Source organism: Antrostomus carolinensis, unplaced genomic scaffold (assembly GCF_000700745.2).
Source record: "Antrostomus carolinensis isolate BGI_N321 unplaced genomic scaffold, ASM70074v2 scaffold14516, whole genome shotgun sequence".
Lineage (NCBI taxonomy): Eukaryota > Metazoa > Chordata > Aves > Caprimulgiformes > Caprimulgidae > Antrostomus > Antrostomus carolinensis.
The window spans coordinates 42,258-63,600 of NW_010322611.1; the positions used below are offsets into that span (position 1 = coordinate 42,258).

Consider the following 21,343-nt stretch of genomic DNA (forward strand, 5'->3'; position numbering starts at 1 on the left):
AGATGGTTCAGACAAAGGAGCTGCATGAAGATAAATGCTTCACTGAAACCACAGTGTGGAAACCTTACAAAGGGAAGCGAGCCCGAGGCTGCCACTTGGATGCTCCTGCAGAGCTGACCTAGTAAGATCAGCCCTGTAAGTGGAACGGCTGACGACCCCATCCAGCAGCACACCAGCCAGCATCCCTGGCCGACAGCTCTGTGCACTCAGGCATCGCAGATCCATCAAGCTCAGTTATATTTGAAGGTTTTTTTCTAGTTATCAACCTACTGAATGGCATATTCTTGCAACAGGAGTCCCACATACGAGCCCAGCAGGCTGTTAATCAAAGCAGAAAGGTAACAAGTTCACAGGAAGCTCGTTTTAGAGCGAGGCATCCTTGGGAAGAACTAAGCTTTTAAGAGGGAAAGAAAAAAAAAAAGCGGTAAGGGGCAAAGGGCTGGCTAGCTTTTGATCTGACCTTCTAAGCTGAACTTTCCCTTTCCTGAGAAGTGACAAACATAGTACCTTGGCTGATAAAGCAAAAATAATATTGAAGATCCAAGCACATGGAAGAATAGACTTTCTTGCTCTGAAAGCAATCCTTATGAAGTCATTTTCATGATCAGGTAAACAAATGGGTTTGTCCAGAAAGTCACATGTATGTATATAATAAATAAATAAATCTAGTTTATAACATTTATAGCACAACTTGGTAGGAATGCAAGAAGCCCATTTCCACACTGAGACTCTAGTTTTGTTGTCACATTAGAGTGCCCAAAGTGCCAGCTACAGCTGATGGGAGACACAACCCTTCACCCTGCTGCTCCTTCCCCGTTCTCTGCTCCAGCAGCAGCGTTCCTTCAGCCACACGCTGAGCCAGGCCAGGCAGCTTTGGCAAAACAGCACTTCAAGGACTAGCTTAGGTCCCCAGGCAGCTCATGGCACGGCTCAGTGCACAGCTGCCTGGGCAGCAGTGCTGGCACAAGGCAGGACAGAGGGATGCAGAGGAAGATCAGGTTCTTTTAAAGTCAGCCCCTACTGAGACCTGCCCAAAATAACTGTAAAACTGCAATTCAGATGCTTTATCAGTAGGAAGGTTAAAGGATGCAGCTACACATTTCTGCAGTGTCTTTGGCATTCTCTTCTATTTATTTAGGCTGCAAGGCTTTCTCTGCTTGTGATACTCCCCACACACATTTGCAATTTTATGCAGCATCAAACAAAACTCACAGAAAGCTGCACTAAATGTAATCCTCTTGGATGACAATAATAGTGATAAGTGGAGAAGATGTGCTCTTGTTGCTTCAGCTGAGGGGACAGAGGAACCTCTCCCTCCCCACCAAGCTTCCAACTTTGAGTAGTTGCCAGGGGATGCTCACCTTATTAATCAGCACTAAAAAAATAAACCTGAACATTAAATGCACCACCTGCATGTAACAAGACCTAGATTCACATTCAAGTTTGGGTGAGACAATACTCAGCTTCCAAAGCACGTGAAAATAAACATTTGCAACATTTCAAAAATAAGTGATGTATCAAACTGCTCCACAGTTACTTCTGCTTTCAAAGCTTTGTTGTTTGTTTTTTTTTTTCTTTTTTAAAGGGGCTTCATTGTAACAGAAGTGTACTTTTATAAAATGCTAGTTTCACTTTCAAGTGCTATTAGTTTCAATCCAGTGACTTTTTGCACCCCACAAAGTGATTCTGCCTTGAGTTCAAACAAATTATATGAAGTTACCATTAAGTGCAGTTAAATCGAGCTTCAAAGTTGGCAAAATCAGCCCCTGCACATTATAGCTCAATTTCACATTATATCTCTCCACTAGGATGAGTTCAAAGACTTAATTTCATTAGCTTGATAGCATTTCCTCTCATTCACCCATAAGCCACTAAGGCAAAAAGCAGATTTCATGCAGTGTATTTTACAGGTTTATGGATTTTTGCCAGCAAATATTTCTAGAAGACAGCATACAAATAAGTTTGGGATCAAACAGAACTATATATACTGTCAGCCATTCTCCCATTTTTAAGACACCCGAGTGCTTTGGTCATCAGATGAATGTTTTGCAAGGAGGCCTCGCTAGGCACAGTCAGATCAGCGCCAGGAATTCGGTGAACCTGGGGTCACACTGTCAGGGCTCCAGAGAAATGCAGCTATTAAAGCATCTGAGCAGAATTCAGTCAGGGAATTAAGTGACTGCCATTACAATACCAGGACATCTGTCTTTCTGCAGATGCAGATTTGCTGCATTTCTGTTTTAATGAAGAATACAAAAATAAATTCTTACCTAGTTCTCCTCGAAGATTAACTAGTTCCTGAGATAACTCTTTATGCTGTTTCAGTCCTTCCTCCCTCTGCAGAGAAAAAATACAAACACACACAAACATTTGGTTACTAGTGATTTCAGCAGGGCACCTTCCAATAATTAACTTACATGTGTTCCGTAGGAAAACAAGAGGCAGGACCAAGAAGCCAAGATATGAATCATTTAGGATAACAGTTCTGCTGTTACAAAATACACAGATGTTCTTCTGTTGTTAAGGAAGTTATACTTTAAAATGAAGAATAGCTTTTTCCAGGATAACACCGCAATTAAAATCCTACTTTGCAGCAATTAATTATATATTTTATGATGGGTGTAGCAACATAAGCCTCCAGAACAAATCAACTGGTTGCTGTCAAGGGCACAGAAGTACAGTATATATGCGAGAGAGGCATGCATCAAATATTTGTCTTAAGCTTACTCAAACACAGAACCAAAAACTTTTGCTTAATGCGCAGGATTCCACGAAGGAAAGGTACAGCCCTGTTCAAAGTTGAATACAGCCCACCCCGCTATTCACAGCTCTTAATTTTAAGGTAGCTGATATTTCTTACACTGAGAGAATCATAACAAATCTGTGCCCAAAACAAGCAGAAGCACCCTCTCCTGCTTTGCCTAGGAGGTGTGCCTCAGCCAGGGGAAGGCGGCCGGCCAGGCCCCTCTGCCCCCAGACCCCCACCCCAGGCTGAAGCGCAGGCACAGCCAGGGCAGAGCCGCTCCATGGCTCAGCGACCGGCACCTCACACCCATGGCCTCAGCACAGAGGTGACAAGGTCCAGGCTTCCCGCTGCCAGGGCACTTTCACCTTGCTCCCGTCCAAGCTCCTGTCCAGCTCCTTGTCGTCAGAAAAAGCGCTGCAAAACAAGTACTAATTACCCTTGCTGCAGCACACTGAGAATAGAGGCACAGTTTGCTGCTAGAGCAGCCCATCTTGCAGCTCCGGCAGCCCCCCACTCGGCCCCCCAGCACTCATGGGCGACGTGCGGGTGGTGGCACCACCAGCCGGGCTTGGTCCGGCCGCGGCCAAGCGGCAAGGCTGGACCTTGCCTCCGCAGGTTATCCTGCTTCCGCGCCGATCGCTCCCGACAGCGGCTGATACTGCAGCTTCTGCAATTGGCACAAGCAGCCAGCGATTACTTAAAGCCACAGCCCTTCTTTTATGAAAGGCGAGCCCCAGACATTAGCCCGATCGATCTCCGCTTGCTCAAACGGCGGATGCGATCACGAGGGGAACGCTGCCCTTCTCTGTGGATAATGGAGCTTATTTTTAGCTGTTTCGAGCTTGCTATACGCTGCTTTCACACTTGATTTGTTGATGCAAAAATAAGCCTGAGCTGAATGGGAGAGCCACAGAAACAGCAGCTTTGCTGCTGTCAATGCCCAGGTTTATGTTCGTAACCCCCTACGCACACAAAGAGCTTGAAGCTCGCTTTGCATGCTTGTCCTTCAGCTAGGATACGTTAGAGAAAATAACAGTAATAATGCGCTGGCCCAAAAATCACTTAGACTTTTTCCATTAGCTACTACACAACTGACCACGGCAGATGAGTTTGCACACTGGCAGGGCCACACCTGCACCTGGTAATCCCTAATATTCTGTGATTCTGTGAAAACCCCACCTTTACAGCAGGTTCCCTGTTTGCCCCCAGTCACTCTCGCCACTGCCTGACCCCAGGCCAACATCGGCACTTGCTCACCAGGTCACCCGCCTAGGAGCACCCTGTCCTGGAGGTGGGGAACACTCACTGCACGCCTGCAGAACAAAGAAAACAGTAAAACACACCGTTCTTAAGGAAAAAAATAGAGTGAGTGAGCACCCAGAAACCAGTCATGTATTACAGTCTGATACAATACTAATCAAAATGAGTGATTATTATGCTATGCACCTTCATCTGCTGGAAGTTATAGTAAATAATTCTGCTGCTGAAAAGGCTGGCTAGAAGAAAGGGCCAGCCTTTTACTCGAAATACTTGCATTTCTGACCTTGTATGGGAAACACCCCCTTTTAATCACTACAGTTTAAGCAGTCTCAACAGTTATTTGGACCGTGACACACTGGTAGGGGTATTAAGTAGCTGTTTTGCAGTTTTACATTAAGTGCTTAGAAGCTTTTTACAGTGACAGTGGGCTAAGATTGAAAACCACACCTCACCCTCCACAGTAAATTCTCAGGAGAGCAGAGAGCTCAGTTATTGAAAGGACTGGCTCTGCTCTTCCCTGCTCAGGAAGGAGAGATGAGTCATCTCACTCCTGTTCAACACCAGTTCCCGCTACAGACACAGCATCCAACGATGAAAACGTGAATGCTGCAGTGAGGTATTTGAGCTGCATCCTAGCACGCTGGGACACAGCCACGCAGTGGATTCGCAAGCAACTTAACTACCAAAGCGCTTTTATTTTCACGCTGTGAGTTCCCGATGGGATTTTCCAAAGATTTTACCATAACCCTGTTCATTACTAAGTTAGTGTACAAACACACTTAGAAGAATTTTTTTTAACGTGCCCCCTCCCCTTGGTTTGCATATTCATTCTTTATTCTAATTCTCAAATATTCATCCCTGAACCTGATTTCTTCCAGTCTATGCTGTTAGTACAACACCTCAAATCTTCTCCCCCTCAGCCTAGTGTCTGGACCATGCTTCAAACTCTCTGGAAATGCTAATGTTTTTGGCTAGTGTTTCCAAAAGTGTGGACCTGCTTCATGGTCCACACATCTTGTATTTGTTTTTAATTAAAGCAATTTGATGAGAAGAGGGTGCATGAGATCAGAATATGCTAAGGACTGGCAGAGGCTGAGACTAAAAACCCAAAATAAAATAGAACAGTGCCTTACTATTTTTTTTAATGTTTCTTGCTTTCTGCTGCTTTTAAGCCCTTTTGCTTTTTACTGGTGCTGTTTAACCTTGTGCCTCAAACTCCAGCTTGTCTGTTCATAGTTTCACAAATCAAGAAATGCAGGCAGGCAGACTTGTATCATCACCCCCTGTTAAAGACTGCATTCAGAAAAAGCTATCTATAGAGACTGCCAGCCTAAAATAATAAGAAGTTGCTCATATGGTTAAGCAGCCACATGAAGTAGTTAATTTAGCACACTGTTATTTAAGTTCTGAGAGAACCAAAGCTCCAGGTACAGGGGTGTCCCCAGGAAAACATGCAAGTTTCCAAGAGCTGAAATGTAAGTGAAGTGAAATACCACAGACCACTTGAATAACCCAGTAAGGGTCATCTTCAGAATTTAATTTAAAGACAGGTATGCACATGCTTTGGCTGGAAAATCAAACAGTAAAGTTTACACTTTACAAGATTCTAGCTGAAAAAAATCAATACTAAAAATAGAAAGAGCAGAACCAAGTGAGAGCACACAGGATTGAGCAATTTTGTCATTGTTAATTTACCCAGATAAATCTGCCAATAGGGATCATCCTTGCTTAGTTGTCAGAGACTCAAGGAGGGCAATTTAAAGCTGTTTCTGGCACAATTTATGAATTTATGCCAAGACTGGGTACCTATTTTCCAAATTTCAAAAGAGTCTATTGTAGGAGCACAAGAAATCCAGTTGAGCTTTAGCCAAAACATTCCCCCTAACATAAACATGGAAGCTGTAGGAAGGAATGAGAACAGGGTTTGGGGATAAAAGCTTTGTCACAACCAATATCAGAGCAGCGCACCTCTGCTACTGGATGCTACAAAAACATTTTCAGCATAAAGAAGGACACCTGGGACTTGGATTTTTCTGTGAAAGATTAGGCAGTTAAAAATCCTTCACATGTTTTCAAAATTTGACAATCAAGTTCAGGAGTGTGTCCGCCCCACAGCAAGGACTTGGGAAGGTGAGGTATGCCCCACTACAACTGGATGGAAAAAGAAGAGGTCCAAGGTAAGTGGCTGGAAAACATGACATTTTCAAGATGAAAAAAAAATGACCAAGTCAGGAATAGACTAAATTACGTGACTTGTCATTCAAGTTTGTGTTACTGGCAGTTACACAGCCCAGTTACAGGGTTAAGAGTATTCTTCCTGGCAACCAGCTATTTACTATGGCTTGAGATTCAACAGACTAGCCTAGGGTCATTTTAGATACAAACGAGTGTGAAGATGCATCAACATCTGAACAGTTTCCATTGGTCTGCTTTAAAAGCAGGAAGCTCTACAAAAGTCCACATCCCAGAATGAAAAAGTATTTATACCAAACATACAAGCAACCAGCCCTCCTGGCTACGTATCTATACCAAATCTTCATGTGAGAAAGACAAGATACCTCCAAGAGCTCAGCTTATGAGCAGTTCTCAGGCTGGAATGGCTAGGTATTCCTCAAGCATCTCACAGTTCCTTTGCAGACCCCAAATCCAGGAGCATGCAGTTTTACGGGTTATGGCAAACTGGCAACTCTTACTTCCTCAAGACAATGTGCAACTAACCAGACTAACCATTTCAGGTTTCCCAGCATAGTCCTGCTGCTGGCCAGGTGAGGTGGCCCTGGTGTGGGAGCCTGCAAGTCAAGGCTTTGAGAGTCAGGGATAAGCTGTCTCTGTCCAAAAAGCCCTATTCACCTTTTGTAAGTTTCTGTTTGCTTGTTTGGGGGTTTTTGTTGCACTCTCCCCCCCCACCCCCCCGAGTCCTTCAACAGCTACTCAATGTAAAAGAACAAAGCATTGCAGACACCAGGCTTCAAGTATGCCTGTCCAAATAAGCTAACACCACCCATCTGGTAGTAATTAACCACACATCACAGTTCAAATTTTAAACAACCACACTCCTCTTGGAAACAAAATGTCTACTCTTTTGGAGTTGTACTAAAGAAAGAAGAATTCACAAGAACCAACAGTGAAAAGTTCACATTTACATATCAAAATATGGGAGGTTTGTTTGTGAGCTTTTTTTTTTTTTATTTCAAGCATCTATGTTACATCAATATCTATGAGATAAGCTACCTATCACAGTTGCCTAGTCTACCCCACACAATGTATCACCTCCTCCAGAAGCTACGTGGCATTCCAAACTTCTTAGCAAGCTTCCATTATTTAACAAAACCCTCTCAGTCAATTTTTCATCCTCAGATTCATGTTTTCAGATCTTCCTTAAAACTGTACTTGTGTAAAGCCTTATATCTTCTATCCATTAAGGGGTTCAGAAACATTATGCATTGCCCAAAACCAAAAACTGCAAAGCACTAGTACATTGCAAAAGAACAGACACAACCCACTTCTAGGTCCTGACATATCCCAAGGAATCACGTCATGCCATGGGACTTTTCCCATGACACAAACGTATAGAGACCATACTGGAACGTTACCCTCTTAATGCTGGGATGCATGGTGGTCCCTGCCCAGAGAAGGTGGAGAGAAGCCCAGACGATGCTGGTACCATGCACTCCACAGCACGTGGGCAGGCAGCTCTGAGCCATACACAAAGGGCAACAACTCTACCTGTCACAGGCAGAACTGGCAGGTGGAAATGCTCTGACCTGGAAGGCTGTAAATCAGCCTTCTCATTTTATCAGCAACACACTTTGTAAACAAGTAATTTCAAGAGTCAAAACTTAGAGGAGGAGAACATTGAGTGTTAAATATAAAAGCAGTACAATGCTTTTGTAAAAAGCATATTATTAGACCAGACCAAATAAAATTTGTTCAGGGTGCATAAAACAGAAATTCATCAGTGCAGTAAAGAAACGAAGCACTTAAATGTGTTTTACTGTCGTATACGAGGACAGTTTTATTCTGGGAAAGGAAAGCCTGATTTTTGAAAGCCATTTGCTGTCAAACCACAAGCACTTAGTCCTAAAATCAAACTTAGGGAGAAATACTGAGCATCTTAAAAAAATAATAAGTTATGGTTATTTGCAAGCACACTTCTGTAACACCTGTGCTTAGACCTTACAGGAGATGAGCTTAGTCTGTATGGAAGAAAAGAACATTCTTTAAACATTTTTTAATACTGGTGCAGTCTCAGTTGTCAATAGATCGCAATATAGGGTGAGTCTCCCTTATCTGAGGAGATATTCCTCTTATGGACAAAGCACCAGAAATTGGAGTCTACTCCACCCTTGTGCTGCACCATTCATGACAAGATGAGCATCATCATGGCTGCAATGTAGAAATTGAGTCACATCTTTGCATAAACTCCAGTCACTCATGTGTCATCAGCTATAGCCTGGAGGTAGTTATGAAGGAGTAAAAAAAAAAAATGGCCATTAATATCTGTTTTGTCCCTATACTACAGTATTTCTACCAGTCCCTGTTCCTTCTTTGCTAGCAAATTCCAATCCTCTAAACAAACCTTCTAATTACAAGTCAATTTTAAAAATTTTTTTTCAATCTCCTGCTCCCACCCCACTTAAAATACCCTTGAAACATCATTTCTTTCACATCACTCAGATGCAAAAGCAAGCTAAAGAAATGAGCCAAGGAAGTGGCACAACAAACTGGATTTACATCTTCTGCTCTGTATAAATCTTTGAAAGGAGCAACAGACTATTACTGCAATAAAGTGACGATGTCATTAACCATCTCAAAATCAATAAATATACAGTGAAACGACTACTTCTAAATTATTCTTGGCCTTGTTAGTGTTATGCACTGCCTTCTTGTCAAATGAAATAAGCAATCAGTATTCACCTTAACTTATTGCTTCACACAGAATTCAATTAAGCCTCAGAATACAACACTTATGTGATTAGCTAATAGAGACATAGTTTCTAGTATTTTACTTCTTTATGTAAGTATATCAGATATTTATTCCTGGATGTTTAGTGTGTGAAACGCTAAAGCAGAGAACCAGACAAACAGGATTCCTGTGAGTCACCTACATTTAACACTGATCATGTACTCGCGGGCTCTTTATGCTTTTACAAGCTTTATGTGGCATCACACGCTCATGTGAGATCTTTGTTTTCCCATTTAGAAGTGATGTCCACCTTCACGCAATAGCTTTACAAAGTTAGGTCCAGATGTAGTAATATTGGCTATTTAACTTTACTTCTCTGTAACAGCCTGCTTTCTACTCTGCAGGGTTTCTGAACTCCAATATTAGTTTTCAATTGTCTCATAGAATGACTCCTTCCTTCCCTGGAAAATTTCTGATCTTGTAAAAAACAAGTTTACCCTATTTAAGCAATGATTTATTTCTCAGTATTTTTTAAAGTTTTTTTTGTCTCAGTTCATCTCCTTTGAGAGCACCAAGTCTCCATCAGATACCAAGCAGCTTTCACAAGTTATACTATCACAACTTAAGTTCTCAAGTCTATAAAATTACAATTATCTTCATAAAGTTCTTTGAAATCTTAGAATATAAGACACTATGCTTGAGCACAATATTACAGTATTTTCTTTGCATCATTCAATTTTTAAGGCTGTTCAAAATTTCATCTAAAAAGGAAGTACAAAACAAAAAAGGGAAACAAGAAGCAAAAATGTTATTTTCTTTCATCCACTAACTGCTCCCTTTAATTTTATTTGCAACAGATACATCTAGTTTGCTACTGTCACTAATTATGCATCTTCTTGGGGAAAAAAAAATAAAATAGGAGAAATAACAAGGTAGTAATGAAAATCAGCTTCATGGAAAGCAACACTGGCTGCCTGAAACACCGAATTTGTTTCAGTCAAAGGTATTTTTTCTCAAGACTCCTTTTGCTAGGAGGGGCAGGACAGGATTCCCAATTCTCTCCAGCTGCAACTCATTCTGAACACTCCGATGTACCCAATAAATTGCTTAACTGAGGCATCTTCTAAAAAGTTATATCCACCAGAACCTAGTTTCACAGTAATTAACGGATTAAAATATTTTTCTGGGTGTTAGCACTTTTAAGAATATTTTTGGCAACAGGATTAAGATTTGTGAGCTCTAAGAAGTTCCCAAGAAAACTAGTATTTTGACTCTTACAGTCATCCACATACCAGGAAATTCCAGTTATAGTAGCTCATGTACTAATGGTTAATTGCTATTTCCACCTAGAAATACTGAAGCCTGTTTCAGCCACAATTTCTAGCACATTACTTATGTTGCTTCCTGTGTCACATCCACAATTAGTGGTATCCACATATTATTGTCAAGGCTCTATAGCCTCACAAGCAGCATTTCTCTCTATGAAGGAAACTTCTTGAAGATTTCATCACAGTTATTCCAAAGTAAAGTTTGAACTGTAAACACCAGTGTTCCCATAACCATACCAAGAGAAGCACAACAGTGAAACTTAGTTTTTTCCTCATCTCTGTAGAGCCCTGTGGCAGACACATAAATTTGAAGCTCATTTCCACAGCAGAATCTGTTCAGAGATCTCGAAACACTTAGATTAATTTATTAAACTAAAATAACAGAAACGAGTGCTTGTTTATAGTAATTAAACATTTTACCATCTAGTTTTTTTTAAACAGCCTGAGTAGTTCTGAATGTGGCAATTTATGCACTAAAATGAGAGGATGAAAAGGCAGCATTTGTCATTTCACACTTCGAACAGTCACAAAGCCGTTCAAGTCACTCTAAAAACACATTACCTTTTCACTTGAAAGCTAAACCTCCCTTAAACAGTCAAAACCAGATTTAAAACCAAGCTCTTACTGGGCTGCTAAAACAAACACCCTCCACCCCCAAACATGTAAGAGGTCATATATGGCAGTGAGTCAGGGGTTCAAGCCCCCGGCCACAGTGCTCAGGCAGCCTTGCAGGGGCAGCCCTGAGGCAGGGGAAGGGGCTGAGCACCCCTCAGGAGGCCAGAAGCAGAGGCTCAAGCAGGAGTTGCCATGGCCTCAGGCTCATCAGTCAGTGATGTACTTTTGCAGGACCTCACAAAAACAATCCAAGTTTGGAATATTCCTTCCAAAGGGAGCATCTGGCTCCTACCCACAGCTGCAGACCTGTCAGGCACATGTTCCCACCCCAGCACTGGTGGTTCTTCATTCTCACTCCTTCCTGCAGTGAACCACTGTGTGAGGGCATATCTGTAACACTTTTGGTACGGACCTATAAAATTAGACCCAGAATATAATTTTTTTCCTTCCAGACTGGATGTCTGAGCTGGCTCCTCAAGGCCAGCCAAGGACCAGCCTGTGCAAACACAGGGGCAAGGCTGCAGGAGTGGCAGCCACGGCCTGACTTACCACAGACAGGCTAAACCATGTATTTAGAGCCTCTGTGAATGGATGTGTTACTGAAGGGACAAGAAATAAATTTAAAAATAACATGCAAAATGAATATCAGGGGAAGTTAAAAGATCAATTCAAATGCAGTGGTGCAAATTTCAGAGCTTTATGTAGTTAAAAGGTTAACAGAAGGAGGTTTTCCTTGGCACTTCATGTGCTTATTGCAACTGGCCGATTTCACCATTTCCTCTGTACCGCCACTTTTCCTTTCTCGTTTGAACTTAAAAAAACAGGAAAATAGTTGTGAAGTCACAGGAATCACCAGAGGATCAGGGGGAACACAGTTGTCTAGAAAGAAGACTAAGCTTGCTTTTGTGATGAGCCTGCAGTTTGACGCGCGTTTCTAACACTGCCAGCACACATACAGCTGTCTAACAACAGAAAACACTCAGCACAGCGTGGCATTCTTGCCAGCCACATCATTCATTGCCATCAAGTATTCTGGATGCCAAGAGGGTTTCCATCTGGTATTAACCCAGCGTAACAAGTAGCTCCTGTGAGGTAGAAATTGCGGTTTTATGGCTTTTAAATTCAGAAGGGTCTTGGTAAAGGCAGTTAAGCATAGGAATTCCCTGGACAAACTATGACAGCTTGAGTGTGAAAGTATTATCAGAGTCAGCTGTTAACACTGACAGCTCCAAGATAAAGCTTGCAACAAACAGGTCTGAGCTCAGGCAGAGTTTTGTGAGAAATTCCTGCGGGGTTAGAAGCAGCACAGCAGCATTGCTCAATCTCATTTAACCCTTTTACACCAGCCTCTCAACTTCACTCCAGACGGGCTGGCTTCATTTTTGACAGAAGTCATTGCCAGCAAGTCCTGATTTTGTTCACAGCTATCCCATTTCAAATGGGCTCCTAAGAAGCAACTAGAACTTCTATGCAGAAATGCAAAATGCATTGGAACCTCTTGGGAAAAAAAAAAAAAAAAAAAAAAAGGAAAGCAAACCCAAATAAACCCAACAGCAGAATCACCTCCCAGTAACTTCACCTTTGCAGGGAAAGTGGGAGAGGCTGGGGCTGGCTCTGCTAAGAGGCTCGGGCTGGACAGCCCCAAAGTGACCTAACAGCTCACTCCAGCTCTTTTCTCTATTCGGCCAGGACCCTGTCCTCGACCCTGTCTCACCCTCACACTGGCTCCGACCACGCATTAGGATGGTCCACATTGCTAATCTGGCAAAGAAATGCTCTCTCTCTTTGGCTTAGCTTTCTGATAGTTGCAAACTGAGTAAAGTCTTCTGCAAGGACAGACCAGCACCAGGGGAGCCCAGAGCAGGACTTTCCTCTGGTTACAGCAAGCTATTTCATCAGTTTACACTGCATCATGTCACTTCACATTTGCTCTGCTGGGAGGAATGGAAGCACAGTTTTGTTCTTGATGTTATCAGCTAAAGCATCACTTTTTAAAAACAAACAAACAGAAAAGCTGAAGATACTTTCAGTTGGCTCTGCAGCGGTTAAGCTATGAGCCCCTAACTTACAAGCTAAAACCTAACTCCAAGTTTCACTCCAAGTTTCTCCCCAAGTTTACCCAAAGGGTTGGAAAATGACATCAAAGGGATCCCAAAGATATACTTCAGAAAAGAAAAAAAGAAAAAACAAAAAAGTGTGGGCAGTTGAGATTAAGTTAGCTATACCAGACTCTCTACACTTTGCCAGAAAGGAAAAATCCCAAACTAATGAACAAAACCAAAACAAACCACAAAACCAAAATAACTCTTCACAGTCTTTTCTAAAACACAGAAATCCTACAGGATGTTTCTGCCAGCTAACTACCAGATTTTGAGTGTTCTTACACCACTATGGCAAAAGAGTCCTTCTCACCCCTATGGTAAGAACACAGGAATAAGACAGTGACTCATCAGCAAGCATTGCCTTATCCTGGGAAAGAAGAACCTCAATACCAATAACTGGTATGAAAGTACACCAGTATGTCATATTGAGCCCAATTTCATATGCTTAGACTTAACTCTCCAAGATTACTAATTTTATACAATTCGGCAAAAATAAAATTTATTTTTTTCTTTCCATCCACAAAAGAATAATGAAGAAGGAGCAAAATTTCCTCCAGGCAGTTCTCTCTTCCCTCCATCTTCAACATCATTTCCAACCCCCCCCCCCACCCCCTTTTTTTTTTCTTTTTTAGAATGATGGGAATGGTTATTAAAAAAAAAAAAGTCATGTTTAGACTAAGTGACCTGTAAAATAGCCTGGAAGAAGCAAATACATATGACAGCTGCCTTCTTATTACATATGACATTGATAAAGTATTCCTGAATTTTAAAAAGTTGCAATACAAAATATTTTGAGAGAAGAATCTAAGCCAAGACATGTAATTATAAAAGTTACCGAAAATCAAGGTGCTTATTATACAGTAATTAGAAGATTGCACAGAAGTTTAGCAGTGAGAATTTCCCATATAAATTTCACAATATCATATTAGATGACAGGCATCCAAAAACCCTGTATCAAATTTCTTTGAAGATCTTTAACTAGTTCCTTAGCAGAGAAAGATGTTCCAATCAAGAGTTCAAAAAAATCCAACCAAACCAAACCCACAAAACTGGCTACGAGCCACTGTTCTTACTGAGCTGAACCAGACTTGGTCTTAAATGCTCTATTTTCAGATGAAACAAGAGCAAGCAGGTAGTATCCCACAAGAAGAGAATGTTATGTTTCTCGCAGCATACTAAGAAAACTTGGTGCTTTTTTGTATACCAGACTATAAAAATCACCACATATTGGAACAGCTGAAATAAAACTGATACCAATCTTGGAAAATTAGTTATAAATGCAAAACAAACTGCTGTAAAAGCCTGCATCAACTGATGCAGCATAAATCCATAACTGTTATAGTTTCCTTAACTTCAGATTTTTCTTCTCTCAAAGGTTTTCAAAGCAGACCAAAAGTTTATAGTGTAATACCAAACTGATTAGGTCATTATGTGTGTCAAACAGACTAGAACAAAAAAACATTAAACCACACCAGATTAATTCCACTCTAAATTCTAGATGCATTTCTAAACTATTTTTTTTAATTAAATGTTAATTTTAATTAATTTTAAGACACCACCAATAATGCAGGATATAGTAAATACAACTACTATAACTCATACTTTATTCTGAATAGCTCAAAAACATATCTACCCTTATCTACTCTTCTATTCAACATCAGATAACAAAGCAAGGTCATGCAGATTATCTGTTAAAACTAGTCTATCCTACAAGGGCAGAACTTGAAGTATATACTGGGAAATGTACTCAACCCTAAAGGAAATTTGGACTCCAAACATGTAAAAACCTCTCTTTTGAAAAGGGTGTGAAGCTGCAAAGAGGCCATAAAACCCAGTGTCAGGGTTTTTATTTTTTCTCTCCAGCTGATGCCAGGAGCACATTTACTGCTACCTCCACAGGAAAACTGAAATCATTGGAATGGAAACACAGATGTTAGGTATTGGTATATTAGTACTTTCAGAAGCCCTTGTTGAGAAGCATTTAAAAATTAAAGCCAAAATTGATTAGCTGCGAGTTTTTACCTCAGACTGCAGGTGCTGGATCACAACTGTTAATGCTTCAAACTTCTGGTTGCTGCTTGTCAGGAATTTTTTCAGCTGCAGGATGATTCCACTTTGGGTCTCACATTTCGTTTTGTACTGTGTCAACTCGGCTGTTTTTGTGCCAGTCACATCTGTGGAGGCTTGAGTCTGTATGCATGAGCTCCTGGGACTCCGCTGCTTGCCCTTGTCAACTAAAACAACAACAATAACCAATTAATATGCATTTTATATTGAAGTCTCACCAAAACTTAGAAGACAGGTGCAAACCAAAGTAGTTACAAATTCTTATAAACACTTCCTGAAATACTAACTGGGAGAAATGGTTGTTTCAGTAGCACTGCAGAACAGACACTATCATTTGTCAGGTTAATTTCTAGCACCATAACCTTGCATACACTGTTTTGCACTTCATCCTCACCTTCATGTATTCCATGGCTTACTTTTCAGCATACTCTGCACACTGTGTTTTGAATAAATATTTTCATTAAATCCTACCTATCCAATAGCATATTTCTAACATAAGAGTTGACCACTTTTGTTTGCAACATGGATTTCATATTTCCTGCACTCTAAAGTATTGCTGAATACAAAACCATTTTCCATATATTTACTTGGTTGTTTTCTTCCTTTCAAAATTTCCATTGCAAAAACTACCCCCCTCTGCAGCTCAGGTTTGAGCTTTATTAACTAGAAGTCTTGCAGCATTTCTTAGTGTCAGTAATTTCAGCCCAAGGATAAGACTTTAAAAAATGCTCTAAAATGTAATATATTTCGAGTCTGCCCCGCCACTATTCATAGTCCAGGAATTACACTGTTAATTTAATATTCCTAGTTATGTTGCAACCTCAATCCTTTCACAGTACACAATCACCTCATGTCAGAGGAAACCACATTACATAACCCAGCGCTTGCTCGTAAACACCGCGGAGGTTACAGGTTTCTCTGCTGCCTTCAGACTCCACGAGGAGTCCAGTACTGCTGTGCAGATAGGGCCAGTCTGCCCCGTTTGATCACATGGAGAACGAGCAAACACTTTTGCAATGAAAGGCTGATGCAATGCATAAATATCCCTTGGCAATTAATGAAGACATCTAAGCTGATTGCTTTTTAGAGTTTCAACTTAACAAGATTTCTTCAAGATAAAGTGAAAAAACCTGAGAGGTGAGATTTAGAGAAAAGAAAAATAGGAACATGGAAAAAATGGGGGACAAACTAACCAACTAGACGTAGTTCCTGATGAACCCTTTCCAAAACCCAAGCACCTGGTTTGAAGGTTGTCAAGTGACTCTGGAAGAGTCCCAGCAGTGTAAGGTTCAATCACACAACTGGAGACAGTATTAATACCAAAAGCTTTGACTCTCAGTTAATGCTAGTCTGACTGAGACATCAACTATTGCATTAATACACCAGTCTTGCACAGCCTTCACTTGTTTTCAAAGCATATGAAAACAAGTTTCCTGTTCAAAATACTGATGGCCTCTGTGCCTCTCTTACTGAGCTGGGTATAAAGTGCCTCCTGATCTTATTAATTCTCCAAATAAATCCTCTCTAGGCAAGATTTTCTATCATCCCTCATAGTTAGAGAATGGTCAGCATATTGCTTTATCAGGTTCAGATGCCCTTGTATTCTTGGAGATTTCACTGCTCAGAGATGCTGACTGTTAAAGGGTACATTTTCAATTGGAAGCATACCATCTTGCAGTTTAATAGTAGAACTATTAAAAGGTATGTCAACATGGTAACTCAAATCAAAATACAAATCTGTAGGAGAAAAAGATCAAGCTTGGCTGCCAGTTCTAGTTAGCTTATTTTTACCACCATTTTAACTAACGCGACCACTTCTTTTCTTGCAGTGCAGACACAATCATGTCTTTTGAGTAGACCTCTTTAAATGAATGACAGTCATATTTGAGAGCAACCATGTCAGATTTCCAGTAATCTTATGGAGAATACTGTGTTTAAGAAAATACTGGTTACCTTCTGAAGCTCCTTCAGAAAAAAAAAAAAAAGGAATAAAGAAAAAAAAATCCAAAGAGACAATAATCAAGGGGAGAGGAGAAAAAAAAGAGTAAGGACTAGAGAATAAACTTGCATAGTCAGTCCTCCCCTGCCCTACTGGCTCATATACTCCTACTCTCTCATATATTCCACCTCCCTTCCTGAATGCTCCATTTACAATAAATAAATAGAGCACTCTTCTTGATTCAAGCATACTGTGTAAATTCACTGATACAGATGCTAATGTCATCATTTAATTAACTATATGAAATTACTTTTACATCCATTTGTAGGACCTTGACAGAGCTGCAATAAACCTGAACAAATGTTTGCAGGCATTTTTTATTCTGGGAAAAAAATTACATCACATACTGTTACCTAATGAAGTAATTTCGTTTAAACATAGTGATACAACAGCTAACCACAAATGACACAAGATTCCAGGTATCCATTGTTTCCAGAGCTCAGACAGCCTTTATCAGTTTGCCAGTTTCACACCATTGCTTTTATCGTGGTGCCCAGACTACCAAGTCTTTTCCTAGAAGCTCATTCAAACACCCAACCAAGCCAACCCTGGATACTATACTAAAAAAAGCTGAACAAAACACATGCACTAGAAAAATTCAGTGACATTCCTGTTGGCAATTTTATCATAGACATGTGCTATATAAACAGCCACTTCAAATGTTGAAAAGCATTTCTCTGCTGGCATGAACTCTCTGTAGCATGAGCTGCCTCTACAGATTAACAGCAGCAACACTCCAATGCTTATTTATGGCCTATGTACCTCTGGGCAATGACAGATTGTTTCCAGATTTCTATAGAAGGCACGTTGTGATGTCAAAACAAAAGCCATACTTTCATTAAAACAAAAGCATAATGAGTCTAACTACTGATACAACATATCAGTGATGGACTCTAAATTAAAGACATTGTTGGTTACCAGCCCAAGTCTTCCTCACTTTGGTCGTTTACTTGCCACCTTTATACAGTCAGACTTGTAAAGCAGAACAATTTCCACCCTTAAGTTAGGTTCTGGACTCTTCTCCAACAGGCTTGAATACACTGTACCCAATCTAGCAGAAAAGCTCAACTTCTGAAGACTAGAAATCAGATTCTCAAGTACCACATGTAGCATAGTAACCGGACAGAATCACCACATAAGGTCCTATCCTTCTTCATACCAGTAAAAAACCAAACCAACACCTAGCAGTGATTTTGCAAAGAGTAAGCCTTTTGATCACCAAATCATTCACAGAAGATTTGGTACCTTGCTGGCAAAAAGAATACTACATGACCTTGGAAAAGGTCCAAAAATCCTCCCACTCTCTCTATAGTCACTACACAGATGGCAGCAGTCAACTCGAGTTCTCCGAGGAGAATATTAGACCCATCCCAAGCTCTTCCATAAAGCAACTCAAAAAACATGCTTAGCTTCTCTAGTTAATAGGGATTCAAATGCTAGAAACACACAACTGTCTGTACATCTGTGGAACTTTGTGTTTCATAAAGTTACATTTAAGTGCTGGGGTACTGCCCAGTACTTGGCATCGTATTTGGCTGGCTATCTCCGAACTTGCCTGGTACTGCTGGTTTCCTGAGCCTCTCCACCCTGTGCACTGTTGCTGTATTACCAGATGAAACATCTACCACCCACTTTTTGGTTTGCAACACCAAATTGAAGCCTTCCTTTGCTTATAATGTACTAGGAAGGTCTGTGTAGTAATGTCTACGCTAGCTAGAAATTATTTTTTTTAAGCAAAAGATTCTTCCTTAAAAAAAAAAATTACATTTCTTAAAAGCATTCCAAATAGCCTAAACAAACTACTAGACAAGCACAAATAGGAACAACCTCACTTCTCTCCCCACACTTTTGTAGTCACCATTATCTTACCCCTAAGCACCTTCTTTTCACATTCCTCATCGAAACTGTTAGCTTCCACAGGTTTTTCAAAACCCATGTGTGTCTTGTCTAAGCATTTTTCAAAGAAAAATCCTTGCTCAACATTTTCTCTTGCAGGAAGATGCAGGCTGCTAAAAACTTTCTGCCTTTCTTCCATTTTCCGGAAAGCCTTGTCTACACACGTTAAATTGGTGCTCACTTCTTTGATCAGTAAGACCAGATCAGCCTGAGTATTTAATCGAGCTTCCATTTCTTCTCTTACTCGCTGGATTTCCTCAAGCACAGTTCTTATATCCAAGTGACTGGACTTCACCTCCGCTTTGAGATCTTCTTTCATCTGCTGCTGGCTCCTTTGCAGTGCTAATACTGTTCTGATTTCCTTTTGAGATGTTTCCACATCATGCTTTAGTTCCTTCTGTCCAGCCTGCATTGCCTCCTGGCTAGCTTTCACTTCTGCCAACAGAGCAGCAAGGCACTCCATCCCGATCCCACGGGAGTCGCAGGACCTCTTCCAGTGTTCCAGCTTCCAAGTGGTCAGGGACATTTGTGAGCTGGTAGCAGATTTCCCTGGATAACAAGAGCTAGCACATAGCCCTCGGTATGGTATCCTACCTCAATTTACAGCGTGCTGCAGCGAAGGTACTGAGAAAGTCCAGTGCAAGATGAGACAAAGGCACTAAATAAAACACTTCAATAAGCAGGGCTCTAGAGCCAGAGCTCCTTCTCAGCACACAGCCAGAGCACTAATCAGTTTAATTGGCAGATTATGCCACACCTGAATTTTTTAAAATCTTTTGCTGACATCATTGTACATGGGACGTCACCCCAAAGGCCACTCCCAACAGTCATTTGATCTGTGCATCAATCAAAGTATGCCTGGGCATCAGTAACCAGGTTTGTTGCAACACAGCTGAACGCTCTGCAAGAATGCAGCGGCTCTTCCCTTCCAACAGAAAGGCTCAAAAGGAGCTGAATTGCCTACAGGAGCTGAAAGCCAAACAATTCAATAGCACTTGAGTTATTTCAATTGTATATTCAACAGGGTGATGATGCACCTGTCCTTCTGCTAATGTTTACAGTGAGGGTTCAGGAATACATCTCTGAGCATGCTGGACATTGTCCCGCTCCCACTGAATACCCTTCTCATTCCGACAGCTATCAATACTCTTTTAGGAATCTTTGGAAGAACCCAGATCCTAAGGAAGCCCTCTGATCCACAAACAATAAACAGTTACCAAAGCAGTATGGGAAAACTGACTAATGAGATATTTTTGGCAGGTTAAGGAGGCTAAGCCTTTTAGCTACTAGCTGTAAGCATTAATTTTTCTCTGTAAAAGTCTTCTTACTTTTAAGCACAGAACTCATAACAGGTCTAGGCTCCATGTAAAAACAGGTAGATTAACGACACCAGGCTGTTAGCTGTTCTGTTGCACTATGATTTATTACACAGTCATTGGATTCAGTTTGGAAAAAATGACCAACACAATGTAGATCTTGGTCTAGAGAAGGCATCAGTCTTTGCCTTCAAAGAGGTGAATTGGTCTTCAGCACAACATCTAGTAGAGCGGCACTCTGAGCAGTACACAAGTTGGAGCTCAGGAGAGCTTTTATACCATACCATTGGTGCTGTCATGACTCCAGGATGCTTTTGGAGACAGTGATGATCCCACAGACATCCCAGAGCAGAGGACCTATGCTATCCATCCAAAACCACAATAACCCCCATCAGCACTGTGTTGGGCTGGGAAGCATCACTAAGAACACCAATAGTCCATGCATGCACAGATGCAGGACTTCCACCTCACCACAGTGCTGCTGGCCAAAAAGCCAAGCTGGGCAGCCCTCTTGCAATGCAAGTTTACTGCTCACTTGCCACTTCACCTCCTACACCAGTCCAGGGACACCTTTCTGGTCTCATGAGTATCAGAGACACGTCCTCCACACAGAGCACCTCACAGCTTGCAGGTATCCCCCGACTTCCTGCTATCACAGGAGTTATCACAGCCCCTGGTAGACACAACACCAATGGTGGAGCTTTTCTTTGAGTCTTCATGTCACCTGCCAGAAAGCCAGACACGGGCTTTCTGATGGCATTTCTACAGCACAGCTACAGGCTGCAGGTGTAGTTTCTTCATTCCCCACCCCGTCCCTGCCCCTTTTCTAGCTGGATAGCTATCCTGAGAGCTCCTAAGTGTTACTATTCACATACAGTCACCACTGAAGACTAGTACACAAAACAGACTGCAGAAACACAATCTGAAATTTGAATCCAGGTAACATCTTTGACAAAAGATTTAGATAGGTTAAAAGAGCCCAGATATGAGCACTAGCAGTACTTCAGCAACCCTAGACCAACACCTGCAGTAATTCAGCTCAGCAGTACAACTCTCAATTCCAACCTCACCATAACTTAGTGGTTCCTAAAAATCTCACAGAGGTGAA

The 21,343-nt window shown here is 41.2% G+C and overlaps 1 protein-coding gene across 2 annotated transcripts in view; it reads right to left on the reverse strand.

The window, feature by feature from the left end:
• The window catches only part of MTUS1 (microtubule associated scaffold protein 1), a 33,316-nt gene extending 13,934 nt beyond the window's left edge, over positions 1 to 19,382 (reverse strand). The window contains exons 1-3 of one of the 2 annotated variants that reach the window (XM_010170302.1): positions 18,893 to 19,382; positions 14,980 to 15,191; positions 2,271 to 2,337 (exon numbers count right to left, since the gene is read on the reverse strand). In XM_010170302.1, coding sequence (XP_010168604.1) covers positions 2,271 to 2,337; positions 14,980 to 15,191; positions 18,893 to 19,382 — 769 coding nt within the window. Of the gene's footprint in view, positions 1 to 2,270; positions 2,338 to 3,182; positions 3,372 to 14,979; positions 15,192 to 18,892 lie in introns of those variants that run through there. The other variant, XM_029085532.1, reaches the window with a different exon arrangement.
• Positions 19,383 to 21,343: the final 1,961 nt, after the last annotated feature.